Here is a 19,008-nt window from a genome sequence, read left to right on the forward strand (position 1 = left end):
TTGTTGTTTGGCGGGTCCGGGAGGGATTCGAACCCGCCACCTTAGGTGTATGTGGCTGGCGCCTTAGCCACTTGAGCCACAGGCGCCGAGCCTCAGTTTAGGTTCTTAACTATTCTGACTATTTCTCAAATGAACCCTATTTACTGGCAATATACTCTGGTGTATACTCAGGTGTCCAACCTGTGGCCCATGGGCCACATGCTAATTTTGTAAAGACATTTTTTGCTTATCTGTGGTGTTGAATATCATAAAAAGTCCACTTGGACCTTTTCTTTGCTACTCGGCTTTTGTAAATGTTTACATATTCAATGTGTGGCCCAAGATCAGTCTTACTCTTCAAATGTGCAACAGAAAAAAAAAGGTTGAACACTCCTGAAGCTAAACCAATGTCTCTTTGCTTTGGGTTAGAATTATGTTAATTCTGTGTGGGATGTATTTTGGTCCATATACTCTTGTAGCTACATATATGATTAATAAGAAGCATAAAATTATGTAAGTATAGTTTGTATGTTCAATATTTTAGGATAAATAGTCTATGGGGGAACTCAAAACATGCCTTTGGTGGTAAAAATGCTTCAGAACAGTCTTTCTGGCTCAGCATGAAGTGATTGAACTAGAAATTATTAATTACATGTATGTTGCCAGAACTTAACCACATTTGAACATCAAAACATTAATTTATTACTTAACAATGATTATTCCTCATTGTTAATACTTATTTTTAAACTCTATCTGGTTGCCAACAAGGACATTTATATAGGCAGAACAATGGCTGACCTAATAACGTCCATTCCACTACCTTTCTCTTCTTTTTCAGTTCCATGCCAGTTCCAGTTTTAGTATTAATTTCTAATATCTACTCTTAAATTACATCTTGACTTGCTTATTCAGTATATGATTTTCATTTTCAGATGTTTTTCCTTCCTGATCTAAACCTTATTATTGAATAATATCTATTCGCTTTTCTTTCTTTTCTTCCTCCCTCATTTTGTTGCCCTGGGTAGAGTGCTGTGGCATCATAGCTCACAGCAACCTCAAACTCTTGGGCTCAAGCAATTCTCTTCCCTCAGCCTCCCCAGTAGCTAGGACTATAGGAACCCACCATTAACGCCTGGCTATTTTTAGAGACAGGGTATTGCTCTTAGCTCAGGCTGGTCTTGAACCTGTGAGCTCAGGCAATCCACCTGTCTCGGCCTCCCAGAGTGCTAGGATCACAGACATGAGCCATTGCACCTAGCTATCCACTCTGTTTTCAATCTTGGTCTATGTTATTATTTTTTTTCTATTAGACAGAGTCTCACTATGTCACTTTTGGTAGAGTGCCATGGCATCCCAGCTCACAGCAACTTTAAACTCTTGAGCTTAAGTGATTCTTTTGCCTCAGCCTCCAAAGTACCTGGGACTACAGGAACCTGTTACAATGCTCAGCTATTTTTTTCTTCACTCTTTTTTTTTTTTTGAGACAGAGTCTCAAGCTGTCATCCTGGGTAGAGTGCTGTGGTGTCACAGCTCACAGCAACCTCAAACTCTCAGGCTTATGCGATTCTCTTGCCTCAGCCTCCAAACTAGCTGGGACTACAGGCGCCAGCCACAACACCTGGCTATTTTTCAGCTGTAGTTGTCATTGTTGTTTGGCAGCCTGGGCTGGATTTGAACCTGCCAGCTCTGGTGTATGTGGCTGGCGCTCTAGCCACTTGAGCTACAGGCACTGAGCCCCTACTATTTTTTGTTGTAGTTGTCATTGTTGTTTAGCAGGCCCGGGCTGAGCTCAAACCCGCCAGCTTCAGTGCATGTGGCCGGTGGCCTACTCATGAGCTACAGGCACCGAGCTAATCTTGGTATATGTTTTACTATCAGTATGTTTTTGGAAGGGGAATTTAGGTATATAATCTAACAAGTGAAATTAACAGAACAGTGTCAAAGCTGTCCCAGAAAATAAAGAATTGGTTACTTTGCCAATATTACCTTTTTCCCTCCTGATATCACAGATGTATAAAAGGTACTATAACAGAAGAGTTTAAGACAAAATTTATCCATGTAGTATTTTCTAGCAGAAGGCAGTACTTTCTTAGTTGGCTAAAAGATTTATGAAAACTGTTTGCATTTATTAATGATTAGCTGATAATATCAAAGTATTAAAAAATTTTTTTTTTGAGACAGAGCCTCAATCTGTCCTCCTGGGTAGAGTGCCATGGAATCACAGCTCACAGCAATCTCCAACTCCTGGGCTCAAGTGAGTCTCCTGCCTCCGCCTCCCAAGTAGCTGGGACTATAGGCGCCCACCACAACACCTGGCTATTTTTTGGTTGCAGCCATCCTTGTTGTTTGGCGGGCCCGGGCTGGATTCGAACCCACCAGCTCAGGTGTATGTGGCTGACACTTTAGCCATTTGAGCCATAGGTGCCGAGCCAAAGTATTAAATTTTTTTAAAGTTATAGTAACAGTTGTACCCAAAGACAAGACTCGGTTCAACTGCTAAATATTCAAAGCAATAGCAATAATAAAAAAAAAATCTCTTTATCCTGCTCTGAATAGGCACATTTCTTTTTTGCTTATCTGATGATAATGATAAAAACTACAAAGCAATGTAGTAAAGAAACTGAAATTTCACAAGGAGCATTATCGCACCCATGACCATTCTTAAAGGTCATGGCTGTTTTAAGAATTTGTACATTTAATCACATTGAAAAATAAAATCTAAACTAGCTGACAAAAAATAAAATTATTTTTAAATGATGGGAATGAAATGGTAAACTCCTTTAACACATTTGCTCTGGATGAATGGAAATGTTAACATACCCATATATACACAGAAGATTTACAAATGAACCTGTCATCTTGACATTTAATTAGAAGACAGACAGGTGTTTTCTTCCCAAGATAGATGTTATCCAAACCAGAACTCTTAAAGTCACTGTCAATTTTAAAATGTTCAAATCTGTACTTGGCTTGAAGGAAGAGTTCTGCACTGATTCTTCACTCACAATGGTCAACACATTGGGACTATAAGCCATCTTCCAAGAAAAGGAAAATTTAGTACCTCTTAAATTAAAACTACCTTGTTTCTTGGGGTGCGACGCTGGAGTAGGGTGCATTTTAGCATCTCTGGAAAATCCATCTAAATTTCCTTTTATGGCTTCCAAAGCATCATCTCTACTCTTCTCTCCTGTCTAAAAGATAACGAATATGTATGTATTTCTTTACTTAACTCTCACTTTGTCCTAAACCCTCCCAAGAAAAAAGCACAGGTATTAGTTTCTAATATTTTTAGCACATACCTTTTATAATTTTCTAAGTTAGACACTGATAAATGTTCGAAACAAAAACACAAAATGACACACCACAGAATACAAAAATATTGAAAGGGCTATTTATAAGTATTTTAGGATAGTTAAGTGTCTTGTGAGGGTCCTAAGAGAAATATGGAATACCACCAAATATAAAATTAACACTTCCCATGAAAAAGATTACAAAAATTGTCACGGTAGCAGAGTTGAAAAGAGAATGATGCTATCCTATTCCTACCAATAATAAAGCAGCTTTACAGAAAAGGAAAAATCTTTTCCTTTAGGACTTAGATAAGATCAACCAAAATGAAAGGAATCAATCATAGCCTCAGCTTGGGCTGCTGACTCAGTGGCAAAATGTACTGAAAGAGTGAGAAGAGGCACACTCAGGGTGTCTGCTTTGGGTGGGGCGAGGTGGGAAATGTATTACCTTGGGCTTCACACTGCTCAGAAGTCGGAGCTTTTGCTTCTGCTCTTCAAACTGGCGTCTTTTTCTTTCTTCTTCTAAGAGTTTTTGCTGTTGTTCAAATCGTTTTCTGAGGAAAAACAATTTAATAAAGAACCAGCTTCAGGTATTATCAATGGTGCTATATTTAAATTTCTACTAATAGTTTTGGCAATGTCACCTTGCATTTCTAAAACTGTAAACTGCACTGCTAGATATCTCTAATTTTCTTATCACAATCTTGTTTCCTATATATATATATATATACATATATATATATATTTTTTTTTTTTCTTTTTTGAGATGGAGTCTAAAGCTGTCACCTTAGAGAGCTGTGGCGTCACAGCTCACAGCAACCTCCAACTCTTGGACTCAAATGATCCTCTTGCCTCAGTTTTTTTATTTTTAGTAGAGACAGGGTCTCACTTCTGCTCAGGTTGGTCTTGAACTCATGAGCTCAAGCAGTCCACCTACCTCTGCCTCCCAGAATGCTAGTATTATAGGTGTGATCCACCTTGCCTGGCCCTTCCTCACTATATTAATTCTAAAATATTTGACATGAGTCTAAGAAATGATTTGCCTAAATTATCTATGTGAATTTAATTATCATCTAATTTGCAAGGAAAGGAAAGTCTTTTTTGCATACAAAAGTAATTTAAAAGCAGAGAGGCACACAAACAAAAACACTCTTTGCTCTGCATTTATAAAGGAAGCGTCTTTGGGAAGGCAGGGTCATATGGGAGAATGAGTAATGCCCTGGGAATCAGGCGGCCTACACCAGGTTCTGGGCTTAACTGTGCAATCTGGACTAACAGGTTGTTTCATTTCTCTGAACCTCACTTTCACTAGATGTAAAATAAGATGTTTGAATCAGAGGACATTTAAAGTCCTTCTCAGCTCTAAATTTCTAACAGTATTTGAGAGTTTTAATGCCAACTTGACTGTTTTCATTTCCTATCTGCACTAGAGATCACTTGACCATTTTTAAGATAAGTGCTATAATGTATCTTTGATTTCCTTGATTCCTAGAGGTCTCTTACTGCTGCTCTTCAGCAAATTGCTTCTGCATGTCTGGAGTGTACTGTGGGCCTGGAGGACGCATGCCCAAGAAGGGTGCCTGTCCCAGGTAAGGCATTCCTGCTGCTGGCATTGGTCCCATTGGTATTCCTGCCTAGAAAAAAGAGATAAAGGCTTAAAAAATACAATTTCTCCTTTTGGTTATCACAAAGAAAAATGTAACTTCTGTAAATTCTTTAATATTCTTATTAGTAAACTATATAAATATATTCTAATAAAATTCAAAGAACATAGGCTAAAAATGCAAAGTTCTCATTAATATCTCGCTAAGTTCTCGTTACTGTCTAGCCCCTCCACTCTCTTCACTATCCCAGAGGAAATCACAGGTAATATAGTCTGATGGGTGTGTGTGCATGTGTGTGTGTGTATGGAAGTATACACATATAAATTATATTCCTTTGAGCTCACTAATCCATACTCTTTGAGAAGAGGTACTATATTGTATATACCTTTGTATTTCCAGCAATAGATATTAGGCTGCCCTGTGGTACACATACCACAAATAAAATTAAATCTGATTTTTTTTTTCAGACAGTCTCACTTTGTCACCCTCGGTAGAGTGCCATGGCATCATGACTCACAGCAACCTCAAACTCTTGGGTTCAAGTAATTCTCTTGCCTCAGCCTACCAAGTAGCTGGGACTATAGGTGCCCTCCCCAGTGCTGGCTATTTTTAGAGATGATGTCTCATTCTTCCTTAGGCTGGTCTCAAACTCCTGAGCTCAGAAAATCCACCCACCTTGGCCTCCCAGAGTGCTAGGATTACAGGCCTGAGCCACCATGCCCAGCCTTCCGATTTTCTAATAATATAATAGGATAGTGAATATTTTGATGTAATCAAAGGCTTGACAGTAAAACTTTTACAGAAAATAAAATCTACATAATCAACAAAAATGACATTAACAATACATTATAAGTTTACTTAAGTGTCCACAAATAAAAATAACACAATAGCTAATCACAAAATATGACATTAAAAATGATAACGATAGTGATGGCAATGGCTAATTTTCATGAAGCGAAAACTTTCACTTTTCAACCTTCTTCCTGAAAGGTGCCCCTTCTGTCCCTAACTGAAACCTGTCCCTGAAACCTTCTCATTTGGAAACTGCTGCTTCTCTTCTACATTTCCTTTATTTATTTATTTTTTCTTTTTTGAGACAGAGTCTTACTATGTCACCCTCAGTAGAGTGCCATGGTGTCACAGCTCACAGCAACCTCCAACTCTGGGGCTTAAGTGATTCTCTTGCCTTAGCCTTCCAAATAGCTGGGACTACAAGCACTCGCCATAACACCTGCCTATTTTTTTGTTGCAGTTGTCATCGTTGTTTAACAGGCCTGGGCTGGGTTTGAACCCACCAGCCTGGGGAGTATGCGGCCAGCGCCGTAACCACTGTGCTATAAGCACCAAGCCTGACTATGGTCTTAAAACATACAAAATCTCAATTTATTCTCATTTTCTTTCTGTTAGAGATAAAAAATAACTCTGAAAGTTCTACTGAAGCTTGAAACACAATAGACTTAAACATGGCAATGGTTTAAACTTAAAATTCTAATTCTGAACTAATACTTAAGTTATATATACTTGTGTCATTGTACTATAGTACTATGGTAAAACATAGAAATAAAAAATTATGAAGTATTATGTAAAAATGGAAGAGTATATGACCTTGAACAGGTAACTCTAATTGCAGTTTCCTTATCTACAAAAGAGGAATAAAAATATTACCATCAGCTTGAGCAACACAGCCAGACCTTGCCTCTACAAAAAACTTCTAAATATTAGCCAGGCATAATGGTATATACCTATAGTTTAAGCTACTCAGGAGGCTGAGGCAAGAATTTGAGGTTGCAGTAAGCTATGATGAAACCACTGCACTCTAGCCTGGGTGACAGAGTGAGATTCTGTCTCAAGAAAAAAAAAATACCTATCTCCCAGAGTTGTTACAAGGAGGGAATGATATAGTGCCTACAATGAATAGAGCACATGTAAGCAACAAATAGTGGCTATAACTATTATTATATTATTACTGGTTATTAATTTTATTAAAGAAAGAATGTTTCCTTACCTATGAAATGGGGCAAAAATTACCTATCTAATAGCGTTGTTACAACCACTGAATGACATAATGGACACAATAAAAATAGCACATGTAGGCTTGGTGCCTGCAGCTCACCAGCTAGGGCACCTGTCACATACACTGGAGCTGGAGGGTTTGAATCCAGCCTGGGCCTGCCAAACAACAATGACAACTACAGCCAAAAATAGCCAGGCATTGTGGGGGGTGCCTATAGTCCTGCTACTTGGGAGGCTGAGGCAAGAGAATCACTTAAGCCCAAGAGTTCGAGTTACAGATCACAGCACTCTACCAAGGTTGACATAGTCAGACTCTGTCTCAAAAAAAATAAATAAATGAAAAATAAATAAAAATGGGGCAGCACCTGTAGCTCAGTGGGTAGGGTGCTGGCCATATGCACCAGGGCTGGTGGGTTCAAACCTAGCCCTGGCCTGCTGAAAAAAAAAAAAAATCGCTGGGTGTTGTGGCGGGCACCTGTAGTCCCAGCTACTTGGGAGGCTGAGGCAAGAGAATCGCTTTAGCCCAAAAGTCTGAGGTTGCTGTGAGCTGTGAAACCCCAGGACTCTACCAAGGGCAACATAATGAGACTCTGTCTCAAAAAAAAAAAAAAGAAAAGAAAATAGCATATGTAAACAAATGATGGTTATTACTATTATTTAGGAAAGAAGCACCGAGGAAGACTACAGGGGGATAAAATGAAAGAAAGAAAAAAGAAAGAAAGAGGGGTTATGAGCCAATGAAAGCATGGAAACATGAAGAGTCAGATGAGTATTAGAGACAGAACATGAAATATAAGGCCATCTCGAAGATACTTCCTGATATTATTATCATCGATATAATAAAAATGTCTTGCTACTTTCTGCAAGTTCACAGGTACAATGCCAGCATACAGGGTGAACATAAAGTTCGTGTGCAATTAAAGTAGTACACTAATTTGAATTGCACACGAACTTTATGTCCACCTTGTATCGTGCTTTAGATAATTTATTTCAGGGGTGTCCAACCTTTTTTTTTCTCTGCTGCAAATTGGAAGAAAGGGCGATGCAAAGGGCTCCTTGGGGAAATGGAAACGTTTTGCATCTTGACCGTACTGATGCCAATATGCTTTATTTGTTTATTTAGTTTTTTGAGACACAGTCTCAATTTGTCACCCTGGGTAGAGTGCCATGGCATCAAAGCTCACAGCAACTACAAACTCTTGGGCTCAAGTGATCCTCTTGCCTCAGCCTCCCATGTAGTTGGGACTACAGGAACCAGCCACAACACCTGGCTGGTTTTTAGAGACAAGGTCTCCCTCATGCTCAGGCTGGTCTCAAACTCCTGAGCTCAAGCATTTACCCGCCTCGTCTTCCCAGAGTGTGAGGATTACAGGCATGAACCACTGTGCCCGGCTCAACATACTTTTTGAAATACAAATCTGATCATGTCACTCCATTGCTTTAAACTATTCAAAGGCTCCCTCATGCTCTTAAGAGAGAATTCAACGTATACTACGTAACACACACATACCAAAGACATAGGTTCAAATCCTAGGTTACTACAATCTGTGAGTATCCTCACAAAGCTTCCATTTCCTCACAAGGAAAACTGGGATATCAAGTCTTTAAAAAGTCTTATGAAGGGTGGCACCTGTGGCTCAGTGAGTAGGGCGCCAGCCCCATATACCGAGGGTGGCAGGTTTGAACCTGACCCTGGTCAAACTGCAACAAAAATCACAGGGCGTTGTGGTGGGCACCTGTAGTCCTAGCTACTTGGGAGGCCAAGGCAAGAGAATCGCCTAAGCCCAGGAGATGGAGGTTATTGTGAGCAGTAATGCCACGGCACTCTGCCGAGGGCAATAAAACAAGACTCTGTCTCAAAAAAAAAACAAAACAGTTTTATGAGCATGGTATCAGGTCTGTGAATTTTCCACAACGTCATTCTAAAAGTCTTCCAAACCAAAATTAAAATTAAAAAGTCATCTAGCTCAGTTGGGAAAGCGTTAGATTTAAGTCAACTGGTTTTTCTAAACTGATTTCTCTTGTTTGTTTGTTTTTTCTCAATCTTACGAAGTTTGAATTTCTTTTTTTTCTTTTTTTTTTTTTTTTGAGACAGAGCCTCAAGCTGTCCCCCTGGGTAGAGTACCGTGGCATTACAGCTCACAGCAACCTCCAACTCCTAGGCTCAAGCGAGTCTCCTGCCTCTGCCTCCCAAGTAGCTGGGACTATAGGCACCCGCCACAACGCCTGGCCATTTTTTGGTTGCAGCCGTCATTGTTGTTTGGCGGGTCCGGGCTGGGGATTCAAACCCGCCACCTTAGGTTTATGTGGCTGGCGCCTTAGCCGGTTGAGCTATAGGCGCCGAGCCGAAGTTTGAATTTCTAAAGGTAACCTTAAGCTCGTAGTATGTAGACACATAACAACAAACAGTAACTCTGTAAACAATCGATTAAAGAGGCAAATACCTGCATAGCAATAGGTCCCTGGGACATCTGAGAACTGTAGTTCATTCCCATCATGCCTTGCATATTAGGCTGCATGACAGAGACCATAGGAAATCCTTGTTGCTGCATTGGCATTAGGCCTGCTGAAAACAAAGTCATTATTAAAGTTAATGTGTTTTAAAGTTAGTTTTCTTAAAACCGTAAGTACTTTCCAGTGACTTGTTACTCAGAAGGCAGTATGATGTAATAGAAAGAGAGAGGCTCCTGAGAAGACCTGACTGTGAATTCTAACTCTACTGTTTACCTAGCCACGTGAGCTTAAGCCAGTTATAAAACTTCCTCTGAAAAACATCTCTTCTGTAGAATTCCAGTACATATTTTAAAAGTCAACAGTGTGGTTTAATTGTGGTATCTAGCCTTCACAGTGGCACCCAGTGTTCTCTGTCTCCCGGTAGTCACACCTTTGTGTCATTCTCTCCCACAATGAATAAGGCTGATCAGTATAACCAATAGGATACAGTGGAAATAACAGTGTGTACCTTCCAAGGCTAGTTTTTAAAGACACTGTAGTTCCTCCCTGTTCTTCTGTATCGCTTGCTCTGGAAGCAGCCACTGCCACATAATGAATATACTCAAGAAGTCTATGGAGGATCTGCATGGTGAGATACTGAGGCCTCCTGCTAAAAGGCAGCACCAATTTGTCACCTATATGAATGAGCCTTCTTGGAAGCAGACCTTCCAGTTCCATGAACCTTCAAATGAATGCAACGCAGCCCTCATGACAGGCCTTTGGCAAGAACCATCCAGTAGACAGACTTACTCCCAGATTCCTGACCCCTGGACACATTGTAAAATGATCAAATACTTCCTTTTTAAATCTTTTGGCTAATTTATTATTCAGCAGCAAATAACTAATAAAATAACAGGTAAGAACACAAACTCTGGAAGCCAACTAGAAATTCCATTTATGAGCTTTTTGGGATCTTGAACAATATGCTTAATTTCTTTCTGTGCCTTGCTTTCTTATCTACAAAATTATTTAATACTTAATATGCTCAGAGAAATGTTATTCTTATTCCTTTTCCTTACATAAATAGCTAAGATAACATTTACTACAACACAGCCATCAGCATTCAAAATACATAATGCAATGGCAGGAAACTATCATGAAAGTACGATTTATAGTGACTAGTGTCTCCCAAACGTGTCCAAGAACAAAGGAGAGTAGATATATGTCCCTTTAGGGATTTTTTTTTTTTTTTTTTTGCAGTTTTTGGTTGAGGCTGGATTTGAACCTGCCACCTTCAGCATATAGGGCCAGCACCCTACTCCTTTGAGCCACAGGCGCCACCTCCTTTAGGGATTTAATAACTACTAAATGCCTACTATCTATTAGAGACAGTTCTATATGCTGGGTATACAGCAGTGGATAAAGCAAAATACCTACCATAGCCTGAACACTATTACATCCATGCTGATAGAACTATAAGGAGCTTTTTATCAAATTTTCAATTTAAAAGATTAAATGTCTGGGAAAGTATACTATGTTTATCTTGTAGGTTATTTATACCTAGCTTAATGTCAGATGCATGGACACCCACTTTTGTAGGTAATAGCTATTAGAGGCATTTACTCATTAAATATTTGAGGGCCAACTCCACGTCAAGACATCATTCTAGGGACACAGCAGGAAACAGAATCAGGTCTTTGTCCTCATGGAACTTGTAATTAGGGGACACAGATAATTAAAAAATAAGTATCCAGCAGGTCATAATGACAGCTAAGGAAAGAAATAAAGCAGGGCAATGGGGAATAGAGTGGTTGCTGTTTTATATAGGACAGTCAGAAAAGGTTTCACTAACAGGGCAGCATTTCAGCAAGGACCTCAGGAAACAAAGGAGCAAGCCATGCAAACATCTGGGAGGAATACTCCAGATAAACACCCAATGCAAAGACCATGAGCTGTCACAGAGAATTAGACTATATAGATTGAATCCACCAACAGTAAGATGTATTCCCTTTTATTCTTTTAGACCAGTGGTTCTCAACCTGTGGGTTGCAACCCACAGGAACTGTATTAAAGGGCCACAGCATTAGGAAGGTTGAGAACCACTGCTTTAGACCTAAAATTTAGTTTGATTTTATTTTCTTTTTGAATTGGTGACTCAGATATTTAGTACAACACTTAAAGGCATAAAAGTGTACATAATGAAAAATACTCCTGATCTTGTAGACACCTCCAGTTTCTTGTATATGCTTTCAGAAATGATCCATGAATAATTTAAAGCCTTCATGATCAAAAAGTCCATTCTACCATCTGTATTTTTTACAAAAAACTCCCAACCAATTCCAAATTCCACAAGAAAAAGCATCAGGCAACTTTTTGGGATTTCTATTGTCTCGTTCCTTCACTCCAGATATAGATTATAACTGGAATTATTTACAAAAATGCAAAATTATAACCATGGTAACGCATAACTCTATAATACCTTCCTAAAGAACAAAAGATCTCTGGGGTGGTGCCTGTGGCTCAGTGAGTAGGGTGTCAGCCCCATATACTGAGGGTGGTGAGTTCAAACCCAGCCCCAGCCAAACTGCAACAATAAAAAAAAATAAAGTTAAAAAAAAAAAGAACAAAAGATCTCAAACCATTTGATCTCAATCTGGGACACATCTAATTACAGACAGCTTAAATAATGCATAAATGTGAACACAATGAAAAGAATACAAATGATCCTTGGAAAACTTTACCTGAAACTCAACCTCCATCACTGATTACAAAGGGAGACAAAGGCAGGATGAGCCACTGTCCACCTGCTACTGAGCCGCTCTTTATCTTTTATCTCTACTGGTGACCTGGGAGTGTCTATTTCTCTGGCAAGTCTACCATAACTGATCAACACTGGCTTTGGGAGAAGGGCCAGTTTTCAGAAGCAGTGTGGTGTGGGGGAAGGGAGAGGATGTCAGAGTGGGAGAATTGAGCAGAAAGAAGCAAAAGATGAGCAGATATATTCCTCTTTCACTGCTGTGTCCCAGCTGCATAGCAGTAAGGGTCAAGATCATATACGTTCACAACTATTTCCTTCAATGTCTGTAAGGGACACAGTAGTGAACAAAACATGCCTTTTCCCCAAGAAGTCCTATGGAAAATACACGAACTAATTAATATTGGTAGACTCTGGTCTGAGACCAAGAGAGAAGGGGTGTACTTAATAAAGAAATTTCTAGGAATAAAACTGAGACTTAAATTCTTTGTTTTTTTTAATTTAATTTTTGGATTTAAATACTTAAAGCTAAATTAGAATGTGATCTCTTTTACCTACATGATTATAATAAATCATAACATATAAAGAAAAAATAACTATAAAATAACTAAAGAGGTTCATTTATTCATTGAACAAATATCTACAGAGAACCTATTATGTCCAATCAGCATGCCAGGGGCTAAAGATACTAATAGAGCAAAAGACAGTGTGGCCCTTGCCCAATAGTACTAACAATGTATCACAGTAGAAAACTAGATAGAAGGAGAAAAACGTCATTAAGAGAATTGCTGCTCATTTCATTTTCATCCCCTATTCGTTAACACTCTTGTCCTGAAAGTCCTCATCACCTCTAAGGTTAAATAACTATCTGTCAATGTAATGTCTATGTAAGTTTGGGAGAAAAGAGGAATGATCCTTATTACTCCCCAAACTATGTAATTTTTAAGAAATTTGAAGAGTAGCTGCCATATACGTTTAAGACTGTAGCATAATTTTACTCTATTTAGCAGGCACAGAATTTAATTTCTATTTACATAGTGAATTTAATTTCTATTTACATAGTGAAAAACAAAAGTTCAAACTTGAGCTTTCACATACCTTGAGGGGGTCTTATTCCACCTGCAACAGGAAACATGAAGCTGAAACAGAATAAAATACATCATAATCTTCATATGTACAAAGATTTCAAATAAAACATGTCATTTTTTCCATGGATGAGAGAATCATAGATAGAGCCTGGAACTGGTTCTGGAGTACAATACTAAGTTGCTCAACATCAATACAAAAAGAACATCCACAGGATACACAACCATTGGCATGGAAGTATGGAGGGAAATTTTCTTTTTTTTGAGACAGAGCCTCAAGCTGTCCCCCTGGGTAGAGTGCTGTGGCATCAAAGCTCACAGCAACCTCCAATTCCTGGGCTCAAGCGAGTCTCCTGCCTCTGCCTCCCAAGTAGCTGGGACCACAGGCGCCTGCCACAACGCCCAGCTATTTTTTGTTTGCAGCCATCATTGTTGTTTGGCGGCCCGGGCTAGATTCGAACCCCGCCACCTTAGGTGTATGTGGCTGGCACCTTAGCCACTTGAGCCACAGGCGCCGAGCTGGGAAATTTTCTTAAATGGAAGATAGAAGACCCTGAGACTAGGCTCGGTGCCCATAGCTCAGTGGTTAGGGTGCCAGCCACATACACCAGAGCAGGAGGGTTCAAACCTGATCCAGGCCAGCTAAACAACAATGACAAATGCAACAACACCACCACAAAAATAGCTGGGCGTTGTGGCGGGCGCCTGTAGTCCCATCTACTTGGGAGCTAAGACAAGAGAATTGCTTAAGCCCAAGAGTTAGAGGTTGCTGTGAGCTGTTATGCCACAGCATTCTACCGAGGGCAACATAGTAAAACTATCTCAAAAAAAGAAAGAATAAAAGACCCTGAAACCAGTCCTGATTTTGTTACTATGTGACCTCCTTGGATTCCAACTTCCCCATCCATAAAATGAGAGGGTTAGATTAGATTCAGTTCAGTGAACATTTATTCAATGTCTAGTATAAAAAGGGTTGAAATAGCTCACGATGTTTAAGTCACAGATGTAGGAAAATAGCTATCAGAGGATAAAACTACATTAACTGCTATAAAAGGGCATCAAATTATAACAGATACGATTTATTTTATTTTATTTTTGAGACAGTTTTTTTTTTTTTTTTTTGAGATCGAGCCTCAAGCTGTCCCCCTGGGTAGAGCGCTGTGGCATCACAGCTCACAGCAACCTCCAACTCCTGGGTTCAAGCGAGTTTCCTTCCTCTGCCTCCCAAGTAGCTGGGACCACAGGCGCCTGCCATAATACCCGGCTATTTTTCTGGTTGCAGCTATCATTGTTGTTTGGCGGGCCCAGGATGGATTTGAACCCGCCACCTTAGGTGTATGTGGCTGGCGCCTTAGCTGCTTGAGCCACAGGCGCTGAGCCTTTGAGCTGAATCTTAAAGGAAGATAGAAAGCATACTACATAGTTAGAGCAAGAGCTCTGAGGCCAGAGATGCAGGGACACTCAGAGGAATCAATGAAGGTGAAGGATCACCCCAGTTGTTCACAGTGATTGTGGGGGAGGAAAGAGGGAATGAAGAGGAGACAGGGATATTTTCCTTCTAGCTTTATATGTATTTGTCAATTTTTTTTAACCATAAAGAAGTATTATTTCCATAATCAAAAAAATAGGTAGAAGTTGGTAAATAAAAAAAGGAAGGGAGAGTGTTCAGCAGATGAGCTTGCCCTGCTCACACTGGCTCCTGAGGGTTTCTAATCCTAGGGAAGACAATCAGGGCTGCCCAGTGCTTATGGTTTTTCTTCAGGGCACCACAACCCCAGAATATTTTGGAGGCTCCCAGCAGCAATGACTCCCATGAAGGCTGCTGTGAGGATTAAATGAAATAATGTAGTAAAGGCACTAGGAAAGTGGCTGGCTGGTAGTTAAGCCCTCACTACCAGCAGCTTTCAGTTATTGTTTTATTGGGATCCTGCAGCTCAGTCCTGCAGAGGACCCCTCTACTTCCAGATTCCTCTCACAGGCACAGATTTTAAGCATTCAGGGCACATATATAAATGCTTAGTTTCACGTCAGGGCTATAACTACACTGAATCACCAACAAAACCGCTTCATGAAAATCTTAGCAACAGACGACAAGGGTCATAACTAAAGCAGTAGAGATGGAAAAGCAGAAGTGAATGAAAAACAGGTAAGAAAAGCACTCAACAGGACATGGCAACTGCAGGGTGGGAAAGAGTAGGGAAAAAGCAGAGCGAGCTAAAGGTGACGCTGAGACACCGAGTCTGAGCAATGGCAAGGATGGTGACGCTGTTCACTGAAGTCAGGAACCCAATGAGTAGGACTGTGTTCATGAGAAGCAATCTAGCAGGCAATCAGAAAAGTAACTCAAGCTCAGGACAAAAAGCTGGGTAAATCTAGCTAGGTTCTTTTTAAATTAAGGTGAAAAAAATTCAGCTGTGTTTATAGATGAACTAGTGCCAGCCACATACACCCAGGCTGGTGGGTTCAAACCTGGCCCCGGCCAGCTAAACGACGACAACTGCAACAACAACAAAAATATATAGCTGGGCATTGTGGCAGGCGCCTGTAGTGCCAGCTACTTGGGAGGCTGAGGCAAGAGGACCACTTAAGCCCAAGAGTTAGAGGTTGCTATGAGCTGTGACACCACAGCACTCTCCCAAGGGTGACATAGTGAGACTGTCTCAAAAAAAAAAAAAAAAAAGAAAAAAAAGAAATAGCCAAGGGATTGTATGTCTAGTAAGAAGACCACTAAGGTCAACCTTGGATAGTTCTCACAGTGAAAATCAGTAGGGATGGTCACTGAGAACCAAGGGAGCTGCTTATCACTCAGTTGTAACTGTGGAAGCACCAAATTAAAGCTGATCAGAAGGAAGATTCAGAAATAAATAATTTCATTGCTCTTGCAAAATGATTTCAAAAATCATTGCTTTTGAAAATGGTGATCTTTGAGTGAGCAATTTTAACAGAGGAAGAGACCTACAGAGAGAAAGAAAGATTCAGGAGACAAAAAGATACTCAGTGATTGATAAAAGCAGGGTTTGTGAGGAAATGAGATTAATAGCAAGGTAGCAAAAGATATCTGCTTTGAAAATGAAGTGGGACTTCCTTCTCTGAGACTAGAAAGAAAAAGGGACAAATCAACAGAGAAAACTTAGTGGGGAAAGGTTCTTAGTGGGGAAAGGAGTCAGTGATCCAAAGGCAAAGTTTCTAAGAGGAATTGTATGCCAAATTTATGTGTTCTTACTTTTGAAGAGAACATTGGACCCCTCTTAGGGGGTCTGAAGACCTTCCAGCCATGGAAATAAAGGAAAATCTTGAGTCCCTTCAGGGAAAGTTCTGGGGCACCTGGCTGGTCTTGAAAAGTGAATGGATGGCTCGGCACCTGGGGCTCAAGCAGCTAGGGTGCCAGCCACATACACCGGAGCTGGTGGGTTCGAATCCAGCCCAGGCCCTCCAAACAACAATGGCAACTACAACCCCAAAATAGCTGGACGTTGTGGTGGGCGCCTGTAGTTTCAGCTACTTGGGGGGCTGAGGCAAGAGAATCACTTAAGCCCAAGAGTTTGAGGTTGCTATGAGCTGTAATGCCACGGCACTCTACTGAGGGCAACATACTGAGACTGTCTCAGGAAAAAAAAAAAGGGAATATTCAGAGCATCAGAAAGTATAATAACTGCAAAGGAGTCAAGAGTCTCAAGCCATCACCCTGGGTAGAGTGACATGGTGTCACAGGTCACAGCAACCTCCAACTCTTAGGCATAAGGAACTCTCTTGCCTCAGCCTCCCAAATAGTTGGAACTACATGTGCCTGCCACAACGCCCGGCTATTTTTTTTTTTTTTTGGTTGTAGTTAGCATCATTGTTGTTTGGCGGGCCCAAGCTGGATTCCAACCTGCCAGCTCAAGTTATGTGGCTGGCACCCTAGCCACTTGAGCTATAGGCGCAGAGCGGGGAATCGTATTTCAACATGGGATTTGGAGGGGCCAAATGTCCAAACCATATCAGATGGTTTCATAATTTGTGTTCTTAAGTTGTTTCTCAGATGGAAAATGCAAAATGGATCTGAGGAAATGAACTCTGATGGCCTAACAAGCTATTCTTTTTTCTAAATCCCTCCCTGAAGGACCTGGGAATAGTCATGCTCATCCTGATATTCCCTTCTGCAAATCGAAGAATCCCTGAGACTACCTATGATTTGGAGGCCCCCCACTTGAGGATATCCTGCTTTGGGGGCCAGGCCAATGTTTAACCTCCATGTACTGATTTACAATTTTGCCTGCCTGAAATGTACCCCTGTCTTTAAAAATCCTGGCTTGTAAGCCATTGAGGAATATGGCTTTTAAGCATTAGCTGCTATTCTCTTTCCATGGCATCATGCAATTAAAATTAAAATGCCTGTTTCTCCTGCTGCAAAAGTACACTTCAGTGCCTGGCTCTGCTGCACCACGTGAGCAGTTTGGCTCAATAACTTATTTTTCTTTTCTTTCTGTGTGTGTGTGGGGGGGGGTACTAAATTTCTTTATTTGAAGGAATGGTACAAATGAAAGAACTTAAGTGGATGTTTTGGTACAACTTATAGGAAAGGTAAAGGAAACCCCAACACGCATGCACTGCCTTGGTGACCACGGAAGTCACCTGTGACTAAGGGGAAGTTAGCCTAAGGCTTAGCTTTCATTATCACTGTCTCCCAGGGTACGCTTGTCATAGAGATACTCTGCCATGCCAGCCTTAGGGACTCTCATCTTGGACAGGTTGGTCACCCAGTTCTTTGATGGATTTCATCTGCTCATTCAGGTAATGTGTCTCCATGAAGTCACACAAGCAAGGGTCATTTTTGTCAGCGGCCAGTTTGTGCAGTTCCAGTAGTGACTGATTCACACTTTTTCCCAAGAGTGTCCCACACTCCATAGCATTCAGCCCACTCTCCTAGTCATCACAGTCTGGTTTCTTGATATCCCGAAGGAAGATTCCACCACCTTATTGATTCTGCAGCTTCTTCAGTTTCTCAGCATGTTCCCTCTCCTCGTGCGATTGGCAAAGAAAGTATTTGGCAAAATTCTTCAAAGCTACATCATTGTGGTCAAAGTAGTAAGACATGGACAGGTAGAGGTAGGAGGCGTAGAACTGCAGGTCTGGTGGTTGATGGCGACCTCTGAGTCCTGCTGGTAGTTCTGGCACACCTGCCAAGGGGACACAGTCATCATGGAGGCGGCTGAAGAGCAGTGTCATGGGCCTTGGGGTGGTTGGAGGGCGCAGTGAGGAGGTGTAGGAGGGCTGGTTGTGAGCAGATGGCCAGGGTGGGGGATGAGTGCCAGGTTCCATCCCAGCACTGTTGAAGCAGGAATCAGCGGCAACTCTGAGTGAAGAATGTCTCCAGTAATGTATTTTTCCCTTACACAACCCTGTCCCCCAGAAAAATGCTGACAACCCAACTTTAGAGTCTAGTTCTAAAATGTTTTAATTTTTAAAGAATTTTGTAAGGTGGTTTACAGAGTTCTAGTTGAACATCTATTTCATGGCATTTACAGTCTTGTAGAAGTTCTGGATCACAGGCAAATTCTGCTGCTGACAAGCAAGTTTGCACTCAGAGGCCCCAAGGGTGAAAAGCTTTTCTGAACTGTGCAGAAGACGTAGTAGCTAAGTTAACGTGCTAACTGCACAAAAGGTTTAAGTTACAAGTTGAAATTTGGTAGTAGCAGGCATACCTTGGAGATACTGGGAGTTTGGTTCCCGATCACCACAATGAAGTGAATATTGCAATAAAATGAGTCACACAAAAGTACAGGTGTGTCTAAAAGTTATGTTTTAGTCCTGGTGTGTCTAAAAGTTATGTTTGTAGGCTCGGCGCCTATAGCTCAACCGGCTAAGGC

The 19,008-nt window shown here is 40.8% G+C and overlaps 1 protein-coding gene and 1 pseudogene across 2 annotated transcripts in view; both read right to left on the minus strand.

Moving 5' to 3' along the window:
- SYNRG (synergin gamma) overlaps positions 1-19,008 on the minus strand; it is a 97,058-nt gene that overhangs the window by 71,662 nt on the left and 6,388 nt on the right. Inside the window, exons 2-6 of the mRNA XM_023516604.1 lie at positions 13,173-13,213; positions 9,331-9,452; positions 4,773-4,903; positions 3,718-3,823; positions 3,059-3,170 (exon numbers count right to left, since the gene is read on the minus strand). Of these exons, the coding sequence (XP_023372372.1) occupies positions 3,059-3,170; positions 3,718-3,823; positions 4,773-4,903; positions 9,331-9,452; positions 13,173-13,213 (512 nt within the window). The remainder of the gene's footprint in view (positions 1-3,058; positions 3,171-3,717; positions 3,824-4,772; positions 4,904-9,330; positions 9,453-13,172; positions 13,214-19,008) is intronic.
- On the minus strand, positions 17,643-18,342 carry LOC100941786 (annotated as a pseudogene). The gene has a single exon (XR_002774729.1). The product of XR_002774729.1 is annotated as a ferritin heavy chain pseudogene (transcript).

Source organism: Otolemur garnettii, unplaced genomic scaffold (assembly GCF_000181295.1).
Source record: "Otolemur garnettii isolate 467f Iridium unplaced genomic scaffold, OtoGar3 scaffold00094, whole genome shotgun sequence".
Classification (NCBI taxonomy): domain Eukaryota; kingdom Metazoa; phylum Chordata; class Mammalia; order Primates; family Galagidae; genus Otolemur; species Otolemur garnettii.